Source organism: Festucalex cinctus, chromosome 1, assembly GCF_051991245.1.
Source record: "Festucalex cinctus isolate MCC-2025b chromosome 1, RoL_Fcin_1.0, whole genome shotgun sequence".
Classification (NCBI taxonomy): Eukaryota; Metazoa; Chordata; class Actinopteri; order Syngnathiformes; family Syngnathidae; genus Festucalex; species Festucalex cinctus.
The window spans coordinates 31,034,028-31,059,902 of record NC_135411.1 but is presented as its reverse complement, the minus strand read 5'-3'; the positions used below and the strand labels follow the sequence as shown (position 1 = coordinate 31,059,902).

At 40.0% G+C, this 25,875-nt stretch overlaps 2 protein-coding genes across 2 annotated transcripts; one reads left to right on the top strand and one right to left on the bottom strand.

The window, feature by feature from the left end:
* Window positions 1-552: 552 nt before the first annotated feature.
* On the bottom strand, window positions 553-14,529 carry LOC144017067 (5-hydroxytryptamine receptor 3A-like). The gene is made up of 9 exons (XM_077518693.1): window positions 14,491-14,529; window positions 14,321-14,428; window positions 6,287-6,331; window positions 6,101-6,207; window positions 5,850-6,019; window positions 4,618-4,733; window positions 2,254-2,464; window positions 1,370-1,519; window positions 553-1,097 (listed from the first exon to the last, which is right to left on the bottom strand). The coding sequence occupies exons 1-9, from the start codon at window positions 14,527-14,529 to the stop codon at window positions 847-849; spliced, it is 1,197 nt and encodes a 398-aa protein (XP_077374819.1). The 3' UTR covers window positions 553-846.
* Window positions 14,530-17,196: 2,667 nt separating this feature from the next.
* On the top strand, window positions 17,197-24,564 carry LOC144023326 (inward rectifier potassium channel 2-like). Its single transcript, XM_077528632.1, has 2 exons — window positions 17,197-17,426; window positions 20,989-24,564. The coding sequence occupies exon 2, from the start codon at window positions 21,203-21,205 to the stop codon at window positions 22,508-22,510; it is 1,308 nt and encodes a 435-aa protein (XP_077384758.1). The 5' UTR covers window positions 17,197-17,426; window positions 20,989-21,202; the 3' UTR covers window positions 22,511-24,564.
* Window positions 24,565-25,875: the final 1,311 nt, after the last annotated feature.

Here is a 25,875-nt window from a genome sequence, read left to right as displayed (position 1 = left end):
TCAATTAGCTAATTAATTAGCTAAACTGAAGAAATACACATTATATGTTGGACAATTTTGCATGCAAGATGGTTTTTGGAGCATTTGCTACAAATCATTGAATTAGTAAAATACCTTGCTTCTCCAAATCAGTTAATTGACATTCCTCCATGTCCAGGGCTGGACTGGCCATCTGGCAAACAGGGTAAATGCCCGGTGGGTCGGCTTCTTTTGGGGCTGATGCAGTGTTTTGTTTTGTTTTTTTTAACTCATTCACTCACAGCCATTTTCACTGCAATCCACTTCACTCCTATCTGTTTTACTGGATTTTGACTGATTTCGCAAGGCCCACAGAATATTGTGTTCTATTGCTATAAAAACATGGAACCTACCAAAAGGAAGATTAGTCTCTTCTTTCATCAGGAAAAAGTACATGTCTATCTGTTTCCATTTTACAGCAATCAGCATAAGAATATAGCTAAGTTTCATCATGGCCCTGGTTGAGCTCTTATACTCTGCTGCCACCTGCTGGCAGTTTTTCTAATAACTACAATTGCTTTCACCGTTCTCTGCAGTTCAGAGGCTGCATGAAAGCCTTCTGTATGTTCTAGCATTAAAAAACAAACAAAAAAGTAAAAACTTATAAATACGTGTTTGGAACACTGGTAATATTTAAAATATATTCATACATTTTTGGGAGCAAGGTTGAGAAAAAAAAAAAAAGTTTATTTTGACAAAGTAAGGATTAGAAAGCACACACCAGTTTTGAAATGTAAGGAGTAAAAGTGAAAAGTGTTAATTACAGATACTTGAAAAAGCTCCCGAAGTAATAAAGTATTTGTACTTGGTCATTCCCACCAGTAGCGTTTACCAGAAATCCAAGTGGTTGACCTTGCATTCGTATAACACCATCACTGTGATCATTGCACAAAAGTAGAGCGTGCCCAGAATGAAATAGAACCAGAAAAAAGTTTTGTCGATCCTGTCGGCGAGTGCCTCGTTGCGGTCGCACTCCGCTTCCTTGGTTTTGATGGCGTCCAGGAAGTCGGCTAACTTTCGGTGCATCTCATTTTCCTCGGAGTTGCCAAGCTGGATGACGCTGACGTCCACTTTGACTTCTGCTCAAATACACAATGACGGGTTAAAATTGCAGAATAGACTACCTTGTGATACAATTATGTGATAGTATCATGACACAGTGATTGCATGATCATTAATTATTAGTGAAAATATATATGATACATCACAATCAAGTAACTCATCATAGGCTATTGCAATACTTCCACAGTATGGTCTAATGAACTTAATTTTGATATAATTGATTGTATTTTTGTTCAGCCCTACTCTTAACTTGCTGCCATCACAAGCCCTCATATCCAGACTCCCTCACCTTCATCAGCTCTCCTTTGTTTGCTTGCCGGCTTTGCTCCTCTGGCAGAGCAGCAGAAGATGAGGCCTCCATCCTTGGCCACCCGCGTGAGCACCATGGACACCAGCATGCTCACCACCAGCATCACCAGGCACACGCAAAAGTGGTTCTCTGCAAGCGCAAATTAGCGACATGGTCGGACATTCAAGCTCACGCCACGTTAGCGTTCCACGGAGCCCCTAAGGTGACATGGTAGAAAAAAAACAAAAAAACTTTGCGTTCCCTCGCAAAGATTGCGTGCCCTCGCAAAAAACAAAAAAAACTGCGTTCTCTCGCAAAGATTGCGAGGGAACGCAATCTTTTTGAGAAAACGCAAGGTTGTTTTGCGAGGGAACACAAAGTTTTATTTTTCGCCTACCATGTCACCTTAGGTGCGCCGTAAACACTTCCGGGTCATCTTCCATGTGACCAAAAGCGACGTGTAAACAAAGCAGTGGAAAAATACATGCTCCATCCTAGTCGCTTTGGGAAAGCTTTCCCACCGTTTTTTTTTTTCATGTTTAGAAACGTTCCGTCCTCGTCGCTTTTGTTCACATGGAAGATGACCCGGAAGTGTTTACGGCGCAGCTAAGTTGACATGGTAGGCGAAAAAAAACTACTTTGCGTTCCCTCGCAAAACAACTGCGTTCTCTCGCAAAGATTGCGTTCTCTCGCAAAGATTGCGTTCCCTCGCAGTCTTTGCGAGGAACGCAAAACAACTTTGCGTTCTCTCGCAAAGATTGCGTTCTCTCGCAATCTTTGCGAGGAACGCAAAATGTTATGCGAGGGAACGCAAAGTTTTTTGTTTTTGTTTTCTACCACGTCACCTTAGGGGCTCCGTAACGTTCACACTCGCGCCCACTGACTTATTACGGGGCCGCACTCGCTGTCGCCAGGCAGATGGTCGTTGAGGATGAGCAGAAACATGGTGAAGCTGAGCACCAGGGTGACCTTGAAGGAGTTGCGCTCGCCGCACCCCAGCGGCAGGGCGAAGCTCACCATGTCGGCCAGGATGAGCAGAATGCTGGGAAGCATCAGTGTGATGAAGGGGTTCTGTTGCCGGATCTTCAACACCACCTGGACACAGACCAGGTAAGTTCAAGGCAAAACGTTGAAGCCATTAAAATGGTGATTCTCAAAGTGTATGCAGGCTCCCTCTTGTGGTATGTGAAAGAGTCACAACCTAGGTACTGTTGTATTTAATTTTTAAGAATGATTTGTGTTTTAGATTTTATTTATGTACAAATATTATTAGATATTTAACATTAAAGTACATTTTTTCTTGTATTTTCCTATTTTGAATGTTACTGAGGCTTCCAATAACTGTAGTTTTATAATGGGAAAGTCAACACCAAACATTGTCTTTACAATAATATGCTTTATGAGGCATCACTAGTCCATACAGGGCATTCTGATTAATATTGTGTTTGTGGAATATAACAATTGCAGCTAAAATCCAATGATTTTTAGCCATCTATGGGGGCGGCAATTTTACCACTTGCAATGTAAGGTGGAACAACCAATCATGGCTCACATGTTTTCTGAAACTGAGCCATGATTGGTTGTTATCTGAGCAACTGTGATATCATTTTCAGTCAACAGCAAGTGACAAAATGGCTCCCCCTTGGAAACTTGGAATTGATGTTTATTGCTGTGACTGTAAAATGCAAAGTTTCAATAAAAAAAAAAAAAAAAAAAAATGGCTGCCCCTGACATGGATAAAAATGGGAGGATTTTTGCTGCTTTGTTCATATTTCACAAACATAGTATTAATCAGAATACTGTGCTTAGCCTAGTGGGGTGCAAAGAACATTTTATTGTAAAGTTTGGGTTGATTTCCCCTTTAAGAAAAGTACCTCTCTGCGATTGGATGGCGACCAGTTAGGGTGTACCCCGCCTACTGCCTGAAGCCAGCTGGGATAGGCTCCAGCAAACTGCCCCGCCACCCTTGTGAGGAGTAAGCGGTCAAGAAAATGGATGGATGGAAAAGTACCTCTGACTTGTTTTTGATTAACACTCAGGGCTACTCTGTAGTCGTGGTATTTTTGGGGGGCTTGTACTTGGTGTAAAAGATTTGAGAATACTGCATTAAACAAATATCTCAATAGTCTAAAAAGTCTCAATGAATCTAGTACATTACTTGATGTACAGTATAATTGTGGTACCTTGAATGAATTAAAATGCCATTAATTTGTTCCACTCCCATCAAAAACCCACAATTTTGTTACGTTATTAAATAAAGATAACTCTGTATTGTAAATTGTAAATAAAAAAAATACAATAAAAGAGAATGTAAAGAAATACAGTAAACTGTTTTTATGAAGTGTAATTGAGCTGCAGTCACTTGCATATTCGGCCTGTGCATGAGTTTTTGCTTTCTATTTGTGTGTTTGGCTGCTTATCCCATTACATAAACATAAAGGCTATCGGGGCCCCGGCGTGTTTTTCACTTCGCTCAAGTGACAGTAGCATATCTAAAGTTCGCTTGTAGGCTTAGCTTTTCAAAGCGAAAAAAACAAAAACAAACGGCCAAGCGACGGCTCCCAACTTGAAAAACTTCACTAGTATAACAAGCACATCCATGAAAGGCAATTTAAGAATTTATTATAATCATATGCATACTTAGCATTTCCCCCCCCTAAATTTTTGTGTTTGTTCCAAGTACCATATTTCCCGCACTATAAGGCGCACCGCATTATAAGGCGCACCTTCAATGAATGACATATTTTAAAACTTTTTCCATATATAAGGCGCTACAGTAGAAACTGGGGTTACGTTATGCATCCATTAGATGGTGCTGCGCTAAAGGGAACGTCAACAAAACAGTCAGATAGGTCAGTCAAACTGTATTAATAGATTACAAACCAGCTTTCTGACAACTCCATTCACTCCCCAAATGAATAAACATCTGTTTTATTATTTTCTCTGAGGTAAAGTATTAGTATTAGCTAGCGATCCAAGATGGCGGGATCTTCTGCGCATGCGCGTTACCGATCGTGCAGGGTCACCGATAGCGTCTTGACAGCGAGACCTGTTGCGGCTCAATATTGATCCACATATAAGGCGCACTGGATTATAAGGCGCATGGTCAGCTTTTGAAAAATTTGAAGGCTTTTAGGTGCGTCATAGTCGTGAAAATACAGTATTCATAAGTACTTCTTTCTTAAGTAGACATAATTGGAATAGTTTTCTTGGCTAATAAGCAACTTGTTGTCCACTTGAGGCCTTACCGAGATATAGTATTGTTCCTCCGATTCAGAGTGGAGGTAAGCTCCCACCGTTTCCCAGTCGCCATGGCTCCCATCAAAAACCTCCACGTTACCGATATCCATGGTTGTACCACATCCTGGGCAAAGACCAGGGAAATAACAGAACTATCAGCGTACCTGCATACAAAAGGAACTATTAAAAATTAGGGATGCACGATAATGCTATTTTCAACCGATACCGATGAACCAATAATTTAGAACGTGCCGATGTCGATAACCGATAAGTAACATTGTGCAAACTTTAGGCAATGTTTCAATGTATGTAAAGCACCATGAAGCTGAATTTTATTGATATGAGCCACAACAAATGGACCAGCGTGGCATGTCTATTATTATTGCCCGATTTCTTTATGATCTAGTTTATCTGTATGAAATCAAATTGGTCGCTAATTGCCGATAATTTTCGGCCAATTTCTCTATTATCTGGTTTATCTTTATGACACCAGATTGACAATTGCCGATAATTATTGGCAAATTTTTCTATAATCGGGTTTATCTGTTTGACGTCAAATTGTTTGATAATTGCCGATACTTGTCGGCAAATTTCTTTATCTGGTTTATCTGTATGATGCCAAATTGTTTGATAATTGCCGATAATTTTCAGAAAATTACTTTATCAGGTTTATCTGTATGATGCCAAATTGGTTGATAATTGCCGATAATTTTCGGCAAATTTCTTTATTATCTGCTTTATCTGTTTGACGTCAAATTGGTCGATAATTGCCGATAATTACTGGCAATTTTCTTTATTATCTGTTTTATCTGCATGATGTCAAATTGGTTGATAATTGACGATAATTATCGTCACATTTCTTTATTATCTGGTTTATCTGTATGACACCAAATTGGTTGATAATTGCCGATAATTATCGGCAGATTTCTCTATTATCTGGTTTATCTGTTTGAAGTCAAATAGGTCGATAATTGCAGATAATTATCGGCCACCGATATTATCGTGCATCCCTATTAAAAATAAGATTTTGTGAAATTCAACTGCCAATGAGGAAAATAACTCCAACCTGAAGAGCTTTCTCTTCCTTTTTCCTGTCCAGCCGTGCATACATGTAATCAATCATGTTAATCCCATTCTTTGGTCTTTGCTAACGACCTTCACCTAATGTCACATCTTCTTGTATTAAAAACTAAAATAAAATCAACTAATGAGGTCAGGTTCAACGATGTGCAGGGCCTACCTTGAGTGGACCAGGTCTCTATGGCCACGGGACATTCGTCCTCAGCAAAGGGGTAGTTGAAGAGGTTAAACTCGCAGTTGACCTCGGCCGCCATCACCACTCTGTGCCGCAAGGTGCCATTGCTGAACACTATCAGGTCACGGAAGCTGTTTTGCGTGCTTGCTGATATGCTGAAGTAGGGATTAAAAAAAGAAATGAGAAAATGTATAGGATAAAGCGTAATGTCATGGCTGCACAATGCCAAGTCTTACCCATTGGTCACAAATATGTCCGGGGTCCAGACTTTGCTTACAGGCAGAATCACCTCATTATACGGGTAAACGGACGGGTCCCAGTACAAGTCGTCATCAGTCCATTCCTGCGATTGCAATCCACGTTAATGGCAAGGCTGATACACTTGACATTCTTGTTGACTGATTTGACAACTCATTGCTTACAATTGTGGCCCGTAAACGACAACCTAAGTGAAGATTCTTTGTGTCCTGAAATAGAATAGCATACACTCAAATTTATGGAAAACACAACATTGTGCGTAGATGGAAAGTGTGTCACTGTCTGTTCTTACGACTTTGATGGTCTGATACTCGATGGATGACACAAATATGTACTCAGAACAGTTGTCACGCTGAGGCTGAGTTATTAATTTTCTGTTGACTAGCATGTCCGCCAGACATCTGCGGGTCGTGCAGTTGTTTGTAGCATTTCCTAAAGAAGCAGGTTGTTGCAACTTTTACAAAAATACAACTCAGAATCACCATCCAGAAATCTCTTCTGAGAGCAAAAACATAAAAGAAATAAATGAAATATTTCATTGATTTTGTTTTCCCAATACATGTCACTGGTTTCATCTCCACGTATCTCCAAAACCATTATTAAAAACAAAAAACAAAAAAGACAAACCTATTTTCAACACTTGAGATTGGTCAATAATTTGTAAAAACATAACAACGGGACTGATCCATACCATAGTATAGATATGTGGAAAAAATATGAAATTGACAAAATATAGACACAGGACATTTCCACAGACAGAAGTTTCGTTCTCAATGTGTACAGTGCCATCAGATAGCTTCTTCTGTATATTGGTGCAATCTCAATATAATTGACTTGACTATCTTCTAGGACAATAAATCCATATAAATATAGCTCATAAAGCCTGTTCGGGAGTGCCCATTTAGTTAGAACTCCAATTTCGATTGTTATTCTAGTGGGCCAAATCCAAGCCGGAAAATTCTCTTCACATGATCTCCAACCATGAACTCTTCTTTGATCTGGCAGAAATGCACAATAGGGATAGCCTGACTTACAGTACGTGTTTAATTCATTTAAATCGGAAATAAACACGAAAGTGGCACCTGGTCTGTCAGGATTTACACAACAACACTCATTTCTAGTTTCTGCTTACCTACAGAGAGTAGCGTCCATAGAAGCGCTGCCCTTAACAGACACAAGCCACGTTGCGTTTGTGACAGCATCATTATAGAAGCCAGATTCGACTCCGTTCAAAATACAACTAATGACTGTGTCCTGGCTTTCCTGACTGTTAAATAGACCCGTGGGTGACGCTGCAGCGATGTACCGGCACAAGACAATTGAACGGAGCCACAATAGGTGGCTAAAACTGCTGCACTTGCGTGATTAAACTGTTTAAACAACAACACGGCTCTATTACTGCCACCATCAATGTACCAGCTGCTATTTGTCTTTACGCTCCACAATGCCATCCACACTTGAGTTTACCGACCTAAGCCGGATCCTCCTGTCACGAAGGCCTGACAAAGACTTTGCGGTCACTGGAGGGGTTTTCCTTTTTTTTTTTTTTTCATGGTGTTGGAAAGCGAGGCAATTCTCAGACCTGTTTTGAGAGATGAATGCCTGACGCTTGCATGTCAATGTAGTTATGTTGACTTTGACAAACTGGCTCGTTAAATCATCGGCTTATATAAACAGCCTTTCCTGTTTTTTTGATGTCACATTATTGTATGTATGTGTTCTTATTGTCCAAATACTCAACTAAGATTTCTTTACTTGAGCATTTGTGGTCTTGTTTTTTTGTTTTTGTTTTTGGGTACAACATTACTCTTAAAAATTGTTTTTTTGTACACGATTTCTAAAAAAATGAATCAAAAATCTGTATCAACATGCTGATACGGGAAAGACTCTGTAACTTCCACAAGCCACCTACTAAATTTAACTCCTCTCCAACTTACATGGAACGTGACTACTTCAATGGCGTCAATTACTCCTTTCCTATTAGCCAGGTCATAGTGGCGCAATATTATTTACCGTATACCAACATGCAACATGAATTTCTTATTATCTCTCCCCAGTGCCTCTTTGTTTTTGTTTGTACTTAATTTTACTGACTTGTCAAAAACCTTATCACTATTGATTTTGATAAATGCCAAACTCAAGAAGCTTATGGTCGCCAATTTGGAATGTCAAGTTTATTTCTCTATTTTTTTCTTTTTTTTTTCATTCTCAGGACTGTACCGGTCGCAACTTTAAGCCCACACTGCTTATCAGAGATGTTGTTAGGATCTGGGTTTTGGTTTGGGTTTTTTTGGTCATGTTTTCCTTGTGTTTCCTTTTCTGCCAATATCTCGTCAAGTTTTATCATGTCCTCCTGTGCTCGTTTTCCGTTCCCTTGTGTTATCCAATCAGCTTCCCAGTTTATTCCCAGCTTTGTTTTGTGTCGTACTTGGTTTGTTTGTTTTGAGTTAAATTAAAGAATGTTTAAGAGCACACCTGCCTCGCCTTGCCTCCCTTCACTTGGGTCCTCAATTCCCCACGAACCATAACAGATGTCATCTATCACGTTACTTTACTGTTTTAAATTTGTTGTTTACGGATTTGTTTTTCTGAATTGTTTTCCTCGCATCTGTTAAAATATTTTTTTTTGTCATCTACATGTGTTCAATAAAGGAAGTAAAATGTGAAGTGTTGAAGGTTATCACTCAGGAATTTCTCTTATCTCAGTCTTTGCACATCCTCACACCTCAAAATGAAACCATATATTTTAAAACTGAATGATAAGATTTGTTTTATTTTTCCCACCACAGCACTATTGTTTTGCTGTTGTTGACCTCTTTCTGGTTGGTGTTATGGCCGCAATAAAGAGACTTTTAAAATGCAGCGGCTTTGTTATGATCCTTATCATGACCAAACTGAGGACAATTCAGGCGAAAGAAAATCCGATGCCAATCACAGCCTCTCTCGCTCCGCCTGATTGAGCAAAGGTTAACTCTCTGTCGAATGAATCACGGAAATGCTTGGAGGAAAGGATCTGCTAAATGGCCTATTAATAATCTGCCCATCGGCTTCAGACCCTGGAAGACTTTAAAGAACAATAAAAGTTGGATTTCATCACCCGGACACAACCATGGACAGCCATGATTTTTGAGCGCGTGTGTGAGCATTTTTTGTTTTTCCTTTTTTTTTTGTCCTGAAACGCTTCTAAAATGTGGCACAGGCCATAAATTCTTCCAGATTGTCCAATAAGGCTTGGGAGGGATGTGGTGGCAGCAATGATGTCAGGAGGTAAAAGGGGACTTTGAGTGCGCAGGCCAAACTCTGCACACTCTCAAGTATCGTGGCCTGCACATTTCGAAGGCTTTTTACACTCCAGGAAAGCATCATCATTTACATTCAAGTAAGTTACTTCACATTAATAACATTTGTATTAGTTTTCAGAGGAGACTTTCACAATGGCATAGAAATATATATATATATATATATATATAATATATATATATATATATATATATATATATATATTATAGAACACAGACCGTGTTTTTCATTCTGTAAATAAGATAAACATAAACATATGTGACTTAAAATATATGTGATTCTTGAAATTAAAATGAGGTAGATTTCTATCAATGCTCTGTGGAGTCATTACAATAATCAATTGAATAAGCTATAGTGCGGAGGGCGAAACATACAATAGCATTAAAATGGCACATATACAATAGTAACATAAATGTGATTGTGAGATACAGTACACAAAATAGTTGGTTGTTATTAAAGTGCTCTCAATAGATTTGCGTTGACTATGTTTAAAAAAAAGGAAAAGAAGCTTTTGTCAATTAGGCTACTGTAATTTTGTTAAAATGACTTATCACTATTATCATTATCAAAGTTAGAATACCTTTTTATAGGCATTGTCAGTTAATTACAGTTCAGTGTATGGTTACCAATATTTTATATTCAGAATATATGAAAAATATGACGTATAGTATTATAAAGCATGCGGCTTTACCCTTGTTGAAACAGAGCAATTTCTTGGGTACTGATTAATGTAAAGGGCGAGCAGTTTGATCCCCAAAATTAACACGTTTTCTGAACTTGCTTTTTATGTTATTCCTATATATTATTAATTATTCATAATATTTGTTTATGTGTACACTGTTGCAGGTAATGATTTCTCACAATTATTAGGAAACACATATATCTAACATTCATTTTTGATAAATCTCTGCCAGATCTTCCTTTTTCACATGAATGCTTTTACAGTATTACTAGTAAATCATAATTTCCCATCACTGGTGACAGTGATATGCTATTTTTAGAACCAGCCCACGGGCTACTCGTGTGGTACTTGAGGGCTGCTGAGGTTCTTGGTGCTCGTATTAAGCAATATACTTGTATATTTGAGCACAAATGATGGAGTGAGAAAAGATCTGGTGGTAGAAAATATACACAAGTATATATGTTATTTTCCATGAAGAACAGCTAATATTACTTAGTGGCTTAGTGAGTAGTAGTGTTCGTATATCCGTGTCTGTCTGTATCATACTGTCCACAGGAGGCAATGACACATATCGAAAGAAGCAGCATGATGGCCATTGATGAAATACAAAATGTGGTAAACAAAATGTGCAATAAAGATATTTTAATAGAATTTGGATTTATAATCCATGTAATCATTATTCAAGATGGTACATCTTGCTTTTAGTATTGTCGTTATTGCTGTTTTTTTCATCATAGTGCCACATTTTTTTACACTGAGATATAAGCAAACAATGAAAAATACTAATGTCAAGCACCATGTATGCATATTGTTATTTAGTTTGCGCTTTTCCAATTAGTGTAGTTTTCCACCAGTACGGCTTGACATTTGCATTACTGACTTACTCAAGATGTGTTGGGTACACATTGTCAACAGTAAAGGTGTAAAATTACAGCACATCATCATAAACTTAGTCTTATCAGCAATGTGTTCCCGGGTGACACAATTAGGCCATAAAAAAAAAAGAACTACGTGCAATGACTATACGCAGCTTTAGGAATGTTTTGATCAGTTCTCGGCACGTAGCACTCAAACTTTTTTTTTTTTTTTTTTTTTTTTTTTTTTTAAATCTGAGTAGCTGTCAAGATTAGAGTTTGATGGCATGTTGAAAAGTGATTAAAAAAAAATATCCTGACTTTTGTGTATTGCACATTTAGTGTGCGGTTAAAGTTTAACCCTTGATGTAGCATTTAGGGGTGAACGCCGTTTAGGGATAATAATTGACATCCACAAAGAAAAAAAATTATTACTGTAATAACATCAGTTGTTACCAAAGAGGCCTTTTTTTTAACCCAACTCTTCTGAGGTGCCCTTGAGCAAGGCACCGAGCCCGAAACCAATCTATTATGTTGTGCCCCGTCACTCTAAAGTAGTGGAGTGTGGTTTGAAAAGAATCATTACATTACGTGTTCAAAATTAGGGCTGGGCGAAAAAGAAAATCTCAAATGAACAATTCTGAGCTCTCTCTTATCAAAAAAAATAAAAAATCTCGATTTTTGCAGTCATTCAGGACGATTACGATTGTAATCGATTTTAACCTAATACATCCAACAAACGTTTATTTAAAGGTTTCATTTATTCAAAAATAATTCCTGTGCAAAATGTTCTGACACCAGTAACGTATACTGATTCTAGATCAGTTTTAACATACACTTAACATTCATAGTTTGTGCTTAAATGCCACAATTAAGTAGTTGGTAGCTATTGTAAACAAACTCGATTTCACGATTTAGCAAATTTTCAACGATTCGATTTTTTAAAATGACGATGTATCGAATTAATTTGATTTATTGCCCAGCCCTAATTCAAATTATGCATAATGTTAAAGTTGATTGTGAAGGCCCTGGCAGATTAAATTGACATGGCAACAGATACAGGCTGAAATCTGATTGGACAAAAAAATAATAATAATAATAATAATAATAATAATAATAATAATAAACATAATTAACGTTTCCACATAGGGAGATCAGGGCTAGTTGTATCACTTTTTTTATACTTTTATATATTTCTCTGAATCAATGCATCACATATAAACAAAATTATGCCATATGAAAGACCAAAGTCTTGAGTATATTTTTTGTATTCATGTCATTTTTATACTTTGTGTCAGTGCCGAGTTACAAGCCACCAAATAGAGGGAGTGAACATGTGACATGTTGCCCCCACAAATGGGTAAGTTGTCACACTATTTGGGGTAAGATGTTACATTGGATTTTACAACGAATAAAACAAGGACGCAATTATCCTTGTTCTCCTGTTTTTGTTTGTTTGTTTCATTGTTTGTTTGTTTGTTTTAACAGCCGGAGAAATTGTTTATCATTGATCTTGAAAATTTACCGTAGTCATTGAGCAAACTAACATGAAATAATATGAAATAGATCAAAGTCCTTAGGAACTGCTAGCATATAGGTCATAGCCTGTTTTGCTTCCCTTAAACTCGAAATTTATGATTAAATTGAATTTAAAAAAAATAAAGCATTTTGGTTAATGGATGGATGGTTCATCATAAAACTTAAACCAGCCCAGACATTTGGGCATACTATAGTTCCAACAACTGGAAAATCAATTTTTTAAACAATGAAACAAGACCTGGGAAATTTATTTCCTCACTTTTCAGACTCATCATCTGAAGAACAATTCTGGCATACGTAAACAGAGTTGCAAGAGGTGTATTTTTCATTCGCCCATTCTTTGCATATAAAACAACAAACCCCAAAATGACTGAGACGGGTTGCTCCAAACTACCATGTTGGCTAATACTTGCTCTTGTTTAAAGTTAGCTTAAAACATAACAGTAACTGAGGCATGACAAGATGCCTGAATCTCTCCTCTAATGAGTCCACATGATTTTCTGCTAGACTTTGGTCTATGTCTGTTTCAAAATATATGAAGTTGAAAATTTTTACTTTGTGCAAAACAGATAACTGGCACGGATCTCATCTCACAATGTGCTATTCTCTTCTTAGACAGTACACAACCCCTGACCATTTATACGAAGAAAACTAGTATTCCACTTTTTCGTTGCGCCCTCTGGTGGAGAAGAACATTGCAATGTGACAACTTACCTGTGATACAACTCGCCCCGCTCTCCCCTACTAAAACAAACATTGCAAATGTTAGAAATCTGTATGTGTGTTTCTAAATGTTCTTTTATGGTATTTGGACTTAAGACGTGAGTTCTGATAGTCCACTCTATTTGAAAGTTATATTAGTAGCCACAGTTGCTTTGCAGTGTTTTAGAGGGACACCAATGTAAGTTCTAGTAAATAATCAACTGCGAAACATTGTCATTGATTTGAAGGTCAGTTCTTGAGTATTGCCAGAGGCACGGTTGCTCTTGTGAACATAAAAGGTTGACCTTAATGCGGTATCAAAAGCATTTATTTACAACCTAAATTCTAATATTTGTTCAATGAAATTATATTAATTTATTCTCAACAGTCAATTTTGTTTATTTCATAGCATTTCTCTTAGCTAAACTGCTTCCATACATGTGCATGGATGTTGTTGACCAATAAGATTTCAGCTTTTTTTGTGTTGCCTTTGGCAGTTTAATCTGCCAAGGACCTTCAGAATCACAAGTGCTGGCCCGTGTAAGTTAAACTACATTATCAGTTGGACTGTTTCTTCGATTCCAAATTCGTCCTCAGAGGCCAGAAGACTCGCCCTCGATGATGTCAGCGTAATTTTGCCCTCTGTTTGGTTGATCAAAGCAAAACCTTTATTTAGGACACTTTCACTATCAAGACATGTATTTTTCTCATGTTTTTGTCATGTTATGAAAATGCCAGTAAGGGAGTTTTCAGTGAATAATGGAGGATAGATTCCACTAAAAAAAAAATATCTTCCAATTGCTAAATTCACAAAGGCGAAGCTGCTCCCCACTGAGGGCCACCAAACGCACCATCCGCCAATGCATTCATGCAAAACAAGTCTCCACCTTTACTCTCCTCCACTCAAACCTTAACATTCTACTCGGTTTGCCTTTGTAGGGCTCTGAGCGGCGGTCACCATGAGCACCGAGAGGCGTGACGAGGTGCTCATCGACACTTCCTTCACCACCATTCACACCGTGAGCGCCAGGCACAACGAGGGCCGGCAGCTTCGCTTCATGCATAAGGACGGCAGCTTCCCCGTAGTCTTCCAGAAGATCCCCCGGGACTGGAGTCCATACCTGCTCGACATATTCACCACTCTGGTGGAGATCCGCTGGCGGGTGATGCTCCTGGTCTTCTCGCTGTCCTACATCATCTCCTGGCTGTTCTTCGGCTTCTGCTACTGGCTGATCGCGTACGTGCACGGAGATGGAGACCGTCCCTGCGTGTTAAACGTCCACGACTTCACTTCGGCATTTCTCTTCTCAATGGAGACCCAGGCAACCATTGGTTACGGTTTCAGGGGCATGACGGAAAACTGTATGGTGGCTGTGGTGGTGGTGACCATCCAGGACGTCCTCAGCTGCCTCCTGGACACCATTGTCATTGGTATTGTAATCGCTAAAATGGCGTCGGCGAGGAAGAGGGCTCAGACGGTGGGCTTCAGTAGATTTGCAGTCGTCAACCAGCGGGATGGCGTCCTGTGTCTGTCATGGCGACTCGGAGACTTCAGAGGTAATCATATCTTGGAGGGTGTCGCCAGGGCGCAGCTTGTACGCCACTCTAAACAATCCAAAGGACCCGTGGTGATTTCATACCAGGATGTGGACATCCAGGACCGGGATCTTGTTCTCGCCACGCCAACCGTTGTCGTACACAAGCTAGTTTCGGGGAGCCCGCTCTACAATATCGGCCCTGACGATCTTCTGGAGGAGAACTTTGAGCTTGTGGTGTCATTCACCTACACGGGCGACTCCACCGGGATGCTTCACCAGACACGCACCTCCTACACGCCTGCAGATATCCGCTGGGCGCAACGGTTCCAGGAGGTGCTCAAATTGGGGAAGAAGCACTACAAGGTGGACTACGCGCTGTTTAATGAGACCACGTGGGTGGCCACCCCCATGCTGAGTGCGGAGCAGTGTGACAGGGGACCTGGCCTTTCACACTCGGTCCTGGTGAAGAGAAGCCACCGCTGTCCGGAAGAGGTCATGCAGCAAACCCATTTGTAGTATGTAATTTCAGAAATGTTAATATATTTATATGCCTTTATAGTTTACTCTATTTTGTTATGCACAGAATGTTCAAAATAAATTGTCCAAATGCAAGTTTTTTTTTTTTTGTCTTCCACTAAGTGACGACTGACAACATAAATCAATGGAAACCTCGGTAGCATTTCAGACACTGCCATCTTGTGGCCACAATGAGCAGTCGCTTTTACAGCGGCCATTACAGCATTTGAAAGGCAGTCATCGTAATACTGTACTTAAAATTTTGTAAAGGAATCATATATTCGTAAATAATGAAAACGTTTTCATCAATCAAACAAATTAGTCTTGTTAATAGGTTAATAATAATAATAATAATAATAATAATAAGAATAAGAATAATTAATAATAATAACAATAATAATAATAATTATAATTATTATGATAATAATAACAACACCACCAACAACAATAATAATAATAATAATAATAATAACAATAATAATAATAATAGGGCGGCACGGTGCTCGAGTGGTTGGCACGTCCGCCTCCCAGTTCTGAGGACTCCGGTTAGAGTCCAGGCTCCGGCTTTCCTGGGTGGAGTTTGCATGTTCTCCCCGTGCCCGTGTGGGTCTTCTTCGGGTACTCCGGTCTCCTCCCACATTCCAAAGACATGCATGGTAGGTTAATTGGGCGCTCCAAATTGTCCCTAGGCCTGTTTGTGAGTGTGGTTGGTTGTTCGTCTCTGTGTGCCCTGCGATTGGCTGGTAACCAGTCCAGGGTGTCCCCTGCCTACTGCCCAGAGCCAGCTGAAATAGGTGCCAGCACCGCCGCGACCCTTGTAAGGAATAAGCGGTCAAGAAAATGGATAGATGGATAATAATAATAATAATAATAATAATAATAATAATAATAATATTAAGGTAATAATGCCACTATAAAGACTAATAATACAATATACGCATTTTTAAATAATATATAATTTTGATTAAATATCCCTCCATCCATCCATTTCTTGACCACTTATTCCTCACAAGGGTCAGGGGGGGTGCTGAAGTCTATCTCAAGCTGGCTTTGGGCAGTAGGCGGGGGACACCCTGGACTAGTTGCCAGCCAATCACAAGGCACAGAGAGACGAACAACCATCCACACGCACAAGCACACCCAGTGAGTTCCCAATTAACCTGCCATTCATGTCTTTGGAATGTGGGAGGAGACCGGAGTGCTCGGAAAAGACTCACGCAGAGAACATGTAAAGGTGGAGCCTGGACTCGAACCCAAGTTCGCAGAACTGGGAGGCAGACGTGCTAACCACTCGCACACCATGCCGCCCCTTGATTAAAGAAGCTATAATAATGGTAAAATATTATACTTGCAATTTAAAAATCCCATCCATCCATCCATCCATCCATGCATTTTCTTGACCGCTTACACCTCACAAGGGTCGCGGGGGGTGCTGGAGCCTATTCCAGCTGGCTTCAGGCAGTAGGCGGGTTACACCCAGAACTGGTCGCCAGCCAATCGCAGGGCACACAGAGACAACAACCACTCACACTCACACACACACACGTCATTCAATTCTACGCTTGAAATAAAATAGGCCATTATTTTTGGAGGATGGCGTCCATCCATCCATCCATCCATCCATCCTAATTTGAACCTCATCCATCCTTATCTTAATATAAATACTTTTCCCAATAAGCACTCATAGTTAAAGAAAAATAATAATAATAAAATGCTAACTACTAAAAATTAACCAAGTCATTAAAATCAATTATCCTAAACAGATCATTAATTCTAGCAGTTTAACCCGTTTCTTATCAAGCACACTGAACATGACGACTCAAAGAAGCACTTACTTTTGGTTCGCTGAGCATGGAAAAGTCGCTCCAGGTTCCTATTGGCCAACATTGCGAATGAGGCGTGGCCATACTAGGACGTTTTGCGTTTGTGTGTGGTTTGTGTGTGCGCGTACGGGTATATGTGCTTTAATCAGCTTTGCTCCTTTGAGAGAACCACAAAAGATCCTCTTGCTCTAGACGGTTATGGCACAATTTGGTGCACCAGACAGCAGCCTAAGTGAGGGTGATAATAACAGTGGAGCAGCCAGAACGAAACGGACCAAGCGGGCGTGTGTTGCATTTATGGGACATAAAAAAATCAGGAAACAGCACTTTTGCTCTGCACGGGCCAACAGGTGAGCATGTTCTCCTTGTAAGAATAACATATCATGATGAGCGTTTAAATAGTAACGATTGGCAGCAGTAGTACTCGTAATACTAATATCGCTATTAAATACATGAAAATTCTAAACATGCATAACATCTACATGTTAATATTTATAGAAATGCTGAAAAAACACTACAAATGGTCAAATTTTGTAGCTATGATAATTTTTATTTAATTTAATTTGATTTAGAGCGCACAAGCTACATCTTCAACGTGTATCATTATTGATTTGTGTACCCCTCTAAAAAATAGTGCAGCTTTTATGTAATCAGTTTCCATCGAGCAACTAGCTGTTGACTGTTAGAGCTGTTAAAGGTTTTGTCACTGCAGCAATAAGTGTGGGGGAAAGTAAGAGAGCACAAAAAAGTTTTGTTTTTTTTCCAGACACTTTAGCAAAGTAACTTGCGTCAATCCAGTTTCATTTGATTTGTTGCAATAATGCACGATTTGTCTTTGAATGCATTGATGCCGAGTATTAAAAAAAACAAAGCCTGCTTGTCCTTTTTGCTTCCAAAACTACACACTTTGGGCTCCATGATGGGTTCAAGCGATTGTCACAATTGCAATTATAAATGCAATGTTAAACGCCGGGTTGTGAAAAGACTTACGGTCTGTGTGTGAGTGTTGCGATGTCTGCTAGTGACATCATTAGCTGAGGAAAACAAAGATGATGCTCAGGGATTTGGGAGCAGGCCTTGCATATTTTATCCCCAATGACTCTTCATGACTTTCAGGGGACCAATTCAAGCATCAATTTATTAAACCGACTTACGTGCGCTTGCAATTATAATTAATCCTCACTTTACTCACAGTGAATTTGTGGGTGGCCTGGTTGCAGCCAGTGCATGTGAAATTCTAATGGAACGTCAGGCCAGGCCAGCAACACTGAGTCAATATGTTTTCTAATTTAACCGCCCTTGCTGCTCTGTTACACATTACGCAAGGTTACTGTCGCTCGCAAAACAGGAACTGATACACCCGCTCTAAATAGCTGTGAGGATCATTTACACCATTTGTTATCATACCAATGTTCTAGTAAAGACATCAAAACTGACACATTTTTCGAATGTGAAGTGCAATAATGTCAGTCTGATGGCTTTTTCGGGTTGCTCGCTGGACAAACACAAACAGCTCTCAGCGGACATGACCTGGCAAATTGATATGCACATGAAACAAGATAACCATCATTGTGCTTAAAAAACTTAAAAGATGACTATATTACTTAATTTAGGCTGAATCATCTGCCATCAGTACAGGGACATTTGACTTTGCAAGATTTCCTATTTGACAATTCTATTAGAAATCATTAAAAAAGTAAAAAGTATTGAAAATCAGGCTTCAAAGTTGTGAAAAATCAAGCCTTTGTCTCCGCTCTGGGAGTAACACCACATCTCACGAAAAAACAAATGGGACTTCATCTAGCAACTTTCTTATGCCGGCACATCCCTACGTTGAAGCTCTGAAAATATGTTCGCTTAATCCCTCCGGTGGATAGACTATATATTCCGGTACCACTAGCTAGCTTACGAGCTAGCAGACTTCTGAGGATCCTTTCAGCTGGCAGGCGGACAATGGCGTTGTCCGCAGTGTCACCTCCTCGATTGGGAAATTAAATTAATGACACTGAACTCTTGTGTCAATTCTGGAATCCAGGGAAGATGAATTGTCATGGTGTGGCATAGCTAGCTAGCTAACTGTATGTATTAGGGTGGCCAGGAGTCCTGATTTAGGCAGGGCAGACCTAATTTTTAGTGGTGTCTCCTGCGTCCTGTTTAACCCTAAGCAGGACGCTTAGTTTGTCCTCCTTTTTAAAGGAAATTAGCTGCGGTTGAGTTTATATGACCCAAAATCAGTCCCACCCCACGTTTGTCACAACTGGTCTGTTATTAGCCAAGAGAGGCTTCAGTTAAAAATCTCGTATATCATTGGTTCAATAAATGTAAACAAAGCTCTACGTGTGGCTATCTGACTACGTCATATCCTCGCCGTCTTCTTTGACAGCAGCGAAAAGGTAGCGCTAGCAAAAATGACGAACAAGCACAATTTCCTAGCCAAAAGCAGTCGAGACTCGTTTCACAGTTTCTACACGCTTTGCCGGTGTATGCGGGACGTGAGCAATCAGGGCAAAGCTGTCATAGAACGTCACGCGGGGTCGGAAAAGCAAAAAAGCAAGAGGGGATCAGCAGGTGCGTCATCATTGACGACATTTTTTCCTTGTTATTTGCTTTTCAAATGAAGTTGTGTTTTGTGGCACATTGCACTTATACAGACGCATGTCACTGCTTAGTGGTTTAAAAACATGGTACTATAAACAAAATGAATTGTCAGAAATAAGTTCGACTTTTTATTGATATTTTTCATCATTTAGTTACACAAACATGATCTGTAAACCATGCAAAACTCTATTGTTGAAGAAAATACACCGCAAGTCTGATGTACAGTATTCCTTCGTTTTCTGCTGGGGTTAGGTTCCAAAAAATACCCGCAATAAATGATATCCGCACAGTAGTTAGCTTTATGTTTTACATTTATTATAAATGTTTTAAGACTCTAAAACCCCTCACCACACAGTTCATACACCTTTCTCATTGAGGCATTTACATTTTCTTACATTTCTGTCTTGTTTAAACATTCTCAATGTTCAAACCTTCATACAGTTTATAAAATAGGTAAACGACTGCAAAAAATAAATGCATGCAAAAATTGCGCACAAAAAAAATCTGCAAAACAGCGAGGCCGTGAAAAGTGAACTGCGTTATAGCGAGGGAACATATTAATTTTTTAAAATATGTCCTCCTTTTTGACGTTATGGAAGTGGCCACCCTAGTAGTGGTATACGTGGGTGTAATAATAATAATAATAATAATAATAATAATAATAATAATAATAATAATAATAATAATAATAATGATAATAATAATAATAATCCGCGACCCTTGTGAGGAATAAGCGGTCAAGAAAATGGATGGATGGATGGAGAATAATAATAATAATAATAATAATAATAATAATAATAATAATAATAATAATAATAATAATAATAATGTTCAATTATGCCAGATAGCCACTGTTGGGAACAACCATACTCAAATTCTTGTATAGTCGGGGAGGACTCATTCTGAATGCCAAAGTGCCCTTCTAGCAAAAAAAAAAACAAAAAACAAAAACAAAAACAAAAAAAACAGGAATTTACACTGTTCACAACTGCGTAGTCGTCAGTCTTCATGCAATCATCTTAAAAAATGTATCATGTATGTATTTTGCAGTTAAAAAAAACAGTTAATGAAATTCTCTTACACAAAAACTGCTAGGTCAGAAAAAATATTGTGGCAGAATTAGTTTTACCAGTGTATCACTAATCTAGACTTGACAACTTAAGTACAAGAGCTGTTTCTTAATGTCGTCATCGATGGAGTTGGCGATGCATTATTTAGTTTGAAGGTAATCACACACCTGCATGCACTTGATCTTTACTTTGGTTCCTGCCAATTACTTTAAAACTGTGCTTCACCTCGCTGTTCTTTCCACAGCACGCTTCTCCGATGAGGCCTGAAGCAGCCATCGCAGAGGAGTGACCCGGCCTCGCCAAAGATCCTCACCTGCTCCCTCAGGATCTGCTCCTGCGGGAATAGTTTCTTCCTGACGCGGCCCTGCCATCATTCAAAACTGTTTCTCCAACGCTTACATCAGAAACTTAGACTGTTCTCGAAAGCAGAGGCGGCCCAGCCCCCCCAGGCGGAAGCGATGGGGAGCGTGCGAAGCCACCGGTACAGCATCGTGTCCTCTGAGGAGGACGGCATGAAGCTGGCCAACATGGCTGTGCCCAACGGCTACGGCAACGGGGACGTCAACAAGGCTGAGCACCAGAGCCGCTTTGTGCGCAAGGACGGCCACTGCAACGTGCACTTTATCAACATGAGCGAGAAGGGCCAGCGCTACCTGGCTGATATCTTCACCACCTGTGTGGACGTCCGCTGGCGTTGGATGCTTCTCATCTTCTGCCTTTCCTTCCTGCTCTCGTGGTTGTTCTTCGGCCTGGTCTTCTGGCTGGTGGCGCTCTCCTACGGCGACCTGGAGGCAGAGACGCAGATGTGCGTGTCCAACGTGGACAGCTTCACGGCCGCGTTCTTGTTCTCCGTGGAGACTCAAACCACCATCGGCTACGGGTACCGCTACGTGACCGAGGACTGCCCCGTCGCCGTGTTCATGGTGGTCTTCCAAAGCATCGTGGGTTGCATCATCGACGCCTTCATCATCGGTGCGGTAATGGCCAAGATGGCCAAGCCCAAAAAACGCAACGAGACTTTGGTGTTTAGCCACTATGCCACAGTGGCTATGAGGGACGGCAAACTGTGCCTCATGTGGCGGGTGGGCAACCTGAGGAAAAGCCACCTGGTGGAGGCTCACGTCAGGGCGCAGCTCCTCAAGTCGCGGACCACCGTGGAGGGCGAGTTCATCCCTCTGGACCAGGTGGACATTGACGTTGGCTTCGACAGCGGCATTGACAGAATTTTCCTGGTGTCCCCCATCACCATCGTCCACGAAATCGACGAGGACAGCCCCTTCTACGAGATGGACAAGCAGAAGCTGGAGACGTCCGAGTTTGAGATCGTGGTGATCTTGGAGGGTATGGTGGAGGCCACGGCCATGACCACGCAATGCCGCAGCTCCTACGTGGCCAGTGAGATCCTCTGGGGCCATCGCTTCGAGCCGGTGCTCTTCGAAGACAAGAACTTCTACAAAGTGGACTACTCCCGCTTTGACAACACTTACGAGGTGTCTGGCACGCCGCACTGTAGCGCCAGAGAGTTAGCGGAGAAGACGTCCAACGCCTCCAGCCCGAGGAACTCCTTTTGTTACGAGAATGAGGTAGCTCTGGAAAAGATCGAGATGGAGGAGGAATTGGAGGAGGTGGCGGAGATTGGCGCGACGAGGAACACAGAGAATTGTCCGCTCAAAGACAACAACGTGGACACGGACTCAAACTTTGAACACAATCTGGACGCTTTGCCTTTAGAATCGAGACCTTTGACTGCTGAATCGGAACTATAACACTGCACTTTGAGATATAATCAGTTGTTTCTTAACTCATTTGCTCCCAAAAACGTATAAATACGTTCTATTTTAAATGTTTTAAGTGTCCCAAGGACGTAATTTATATGTTTTATTTTATGTTAGAGCCTACAGAAGGCTTTGATGCAGCCTCTCAACTGCAGAGAATGGTTGAAGAGCCGGCCAAAAACGGCCAGCAGGTGGCAGCAAAGCAAAAGAGCTCAACCAGGTCCATGTTGAAAAAAGCTCATTTACCCACAGTTGTAAACAGATTTGTGAATAATAATGAAACTTAGCTATATTTCAATGCCAATTGCTGCAAAATGGAAGCAGGTGGAAAGATATATTTTTTTCCTGATGAAAGAAGAGACTCTGTGGGCCTTGCAAAATCAGTCAAATTCCAGTAAAACAGCCGGAAGCGAAAGGAATTGCTTCAGTGAAAAAGGCTTGGGAGTGAATGAGTTAAGGATGGTGAATGATTGGAAGGTTTTCACAGTCGCTATGCAGCCCTACACACCCAAAGCATCATGGGAATGCATATAGTTAATCTATATAGTGCAATAACACATATACCCAGTGTCGCTTTTCTCCTTTCTTTATAGCAGTGGTAAGGAGCCTTTTTCCGATCAGGGACCATAATTGTAGTTTTTATAGAGTCCCCGGAGGACTGTACAAAATTTATGAAAGCACACAACACAACCATCAAACAAATGTTTATTATTATACACCGTGAGCATTTGGAGTTGAATGTTTTCTCTGAGGTTGTATTTGTTTTCAAAATTCCATGACAGACCAGATACAATTCTTTCGCGTTTGGCCCACGGGCCCTTAAGTTCCTTGCCCCTGCTTTATAGAAATATGCAATTCAACCTCCACCTCCTGTGGCCTACATTTCAAACTCAAGTATGTGACTAAAATGAATATGCAGAGTATAGTTGGAAGTGTACATGTAATACATGAACTGCATAAAAAAATTCAGCTGTCAGAGAAGTATTCATGATTTCACAGTATGTTTTTGATATTGGTTCTGGTGGTACAGAACTGCAGAGTTCCTCACATAAACTCTAGCGAAATAAGGAGCCAAACACCTCTCAGTATGCAGAGTCCATCAATGATCATCAAATGATTTTCTCATTCACAAAAGTCACTGGTGATCCATAGCCTATCCCAGCTGACTTGCGTCAATTAAAACAACATTTGTTTTATTTTATTTCGAAAGTTAGAATATTTGAAGCAGTTATTCCATTATATTGAATTGTCCAGGGCATGTGAGGCCTATATGCAGTACTCATATTTCCGGGTGACTTAAATTTTGCCCTGTTGGTGCCAGAGTGGAATTTGTTAATGAGCTGGTCTCTTTAACGCAAATATATTTATATTCTTTGGCAGAAGATTCTTGACAGAATTCCGCCTCTTCCAATGTGCAATAACATTCACTTGACAGAAAAGCTCGATACTGAGCTAGGAATGTTGAGGACAGAAGTGCTGCTAAGTAACATATGTCACGCTTTATTTACCCTTGGAGCCAAAAATGTATTATTAGTAATAAGTATGCAAATGCAGTCAACATTTTTTCCTGCTGATGAGCATGGGTCCTGTGTGTGCTTTCCCATGTTTTTTTTTTGTTTGTTTTTTTACCACTGTCTTATTAGCTGTGGCCTAACATGTACATATGTAGCTCACATCAATATCCTAATATTGACTGGCGGGTGTGATGGTGAATTGTTGATGTTGTCTACATTCATGGAGTTGTGCACATTCGATTTAACCCTTTCACACGTCACCAGTGGATTCTTGCTTTGTCTTAATGATGTTTGTATTTAAGCCACAAATAAAACACACAGCACTTATTTATAGCTAATAATCACTGGGAAAACCATTCAAACAGATTATCATGTTTTCCAGCTTTCCCCCTCCCCCTATCAGGGTTGTCTCACCTTCTTGCACCAACCAGATTAATAATAATAAAAAAAAGAACATATTTTGTAAATTATGCTGTACAGCTGTCGAACACTGTTTTGTCTCTGTTTTACAATAAAACACATTGAAAATGACTGCTTTGTTTTCTCAGAAGAAGTGTTCCAATCAATGCATGATTGCGTAAAGAGCGATCAATGTGCTTGGCTCACAGATGAATGTGCATTATGACACATCGGATCTGCAAATTTAGTTAATTTCCGTGCCCGCTCTGAGACGTAGTCAGGGGCCCTATCGATCCAGATTTGATTTCGTTCTACATATAGGAGCTTGTTTCCGCCTCTGGGCTTTTTCCACATTAGCCAATGAAACTGCAACATAGCTCAGCTCAGAGTCTAAATATTCACTTCTGTCTTTTTTGTGTGTGTACATAAACAGCATTTGGATTTAATGCTGGCTAAGATGTAGTGCAATTGCAATTGCATTTATTGTACAAGCTCTTACCAAGTCTTGTATTGACAGAAGGAGCATACAGATGATTTAAGAACACACCTCTGCTAAATAAAATTCACTTGATGAGAACAAACATGGTGCTAACCTGTTCAAAACTCTGCAATGACATTAAAGGAATATAAGGCGACTCCCTCAGTTCGTGCCGATGGAATTGACAGACAGCGTTGGCCTGAGAGTTCCTGTCGATGCATGCTGATGATGTCTCTGCGGCTTGTTCCAATTCAACTGGCTCAACAAAAAAATAGGCCTGACCAGTGGGGAAGAACATGAACACTGCACTGAAAATACAGACACCTTTGAAGTTGAACTACTAAAAATGGACTTTATGTTATCAAACTGAGATGAAAAACAAAATTTTTCACAATTTTGCATCTACTTTCTGCTTGTCTGCCACATATATGAGCAGTCTTTGAATCCTAGAAATTGCCAAACCAAAATGGCAGCCTTCCTGTGTCTTTTAGATCATGGCTTCTCTAGTACGGGTCGACATGGAACAATGTCTACTAAATTTCATGTTGTCGAGTGAAGCTAGTTTGCGGGACTGTATTTTAAGGAGGTCTGACCAGCAGAGTAGTAATGTTAGACTTATTAGACTTGTGTGTTTGTTGACAAATTGACAAAAACAGAAAATTCAACATTCTTTGAAATTTAGTATCAACCATCTGTCCAATGTCCAATATACATAGTTTACTTCTTACCATACTGTTTCTTTAACAGATGAACCCAGTATGACAGTTTAAGTCCAAGTTCAGTAAACAGCGCAATAAAACAATCTGAGAGCATGTTTGTTTCAATGCAGTGAAGTATTTACGAGTGATTGGAACTCGACTGGTTCCTCAAGAAAGCTTAGTGTGACCTGTTTTATCTCATTGACTGTCATTTTTATACACTTACATTTAGAAAGTGTTAAAATCACTTGGCAAATTTATTGCCCT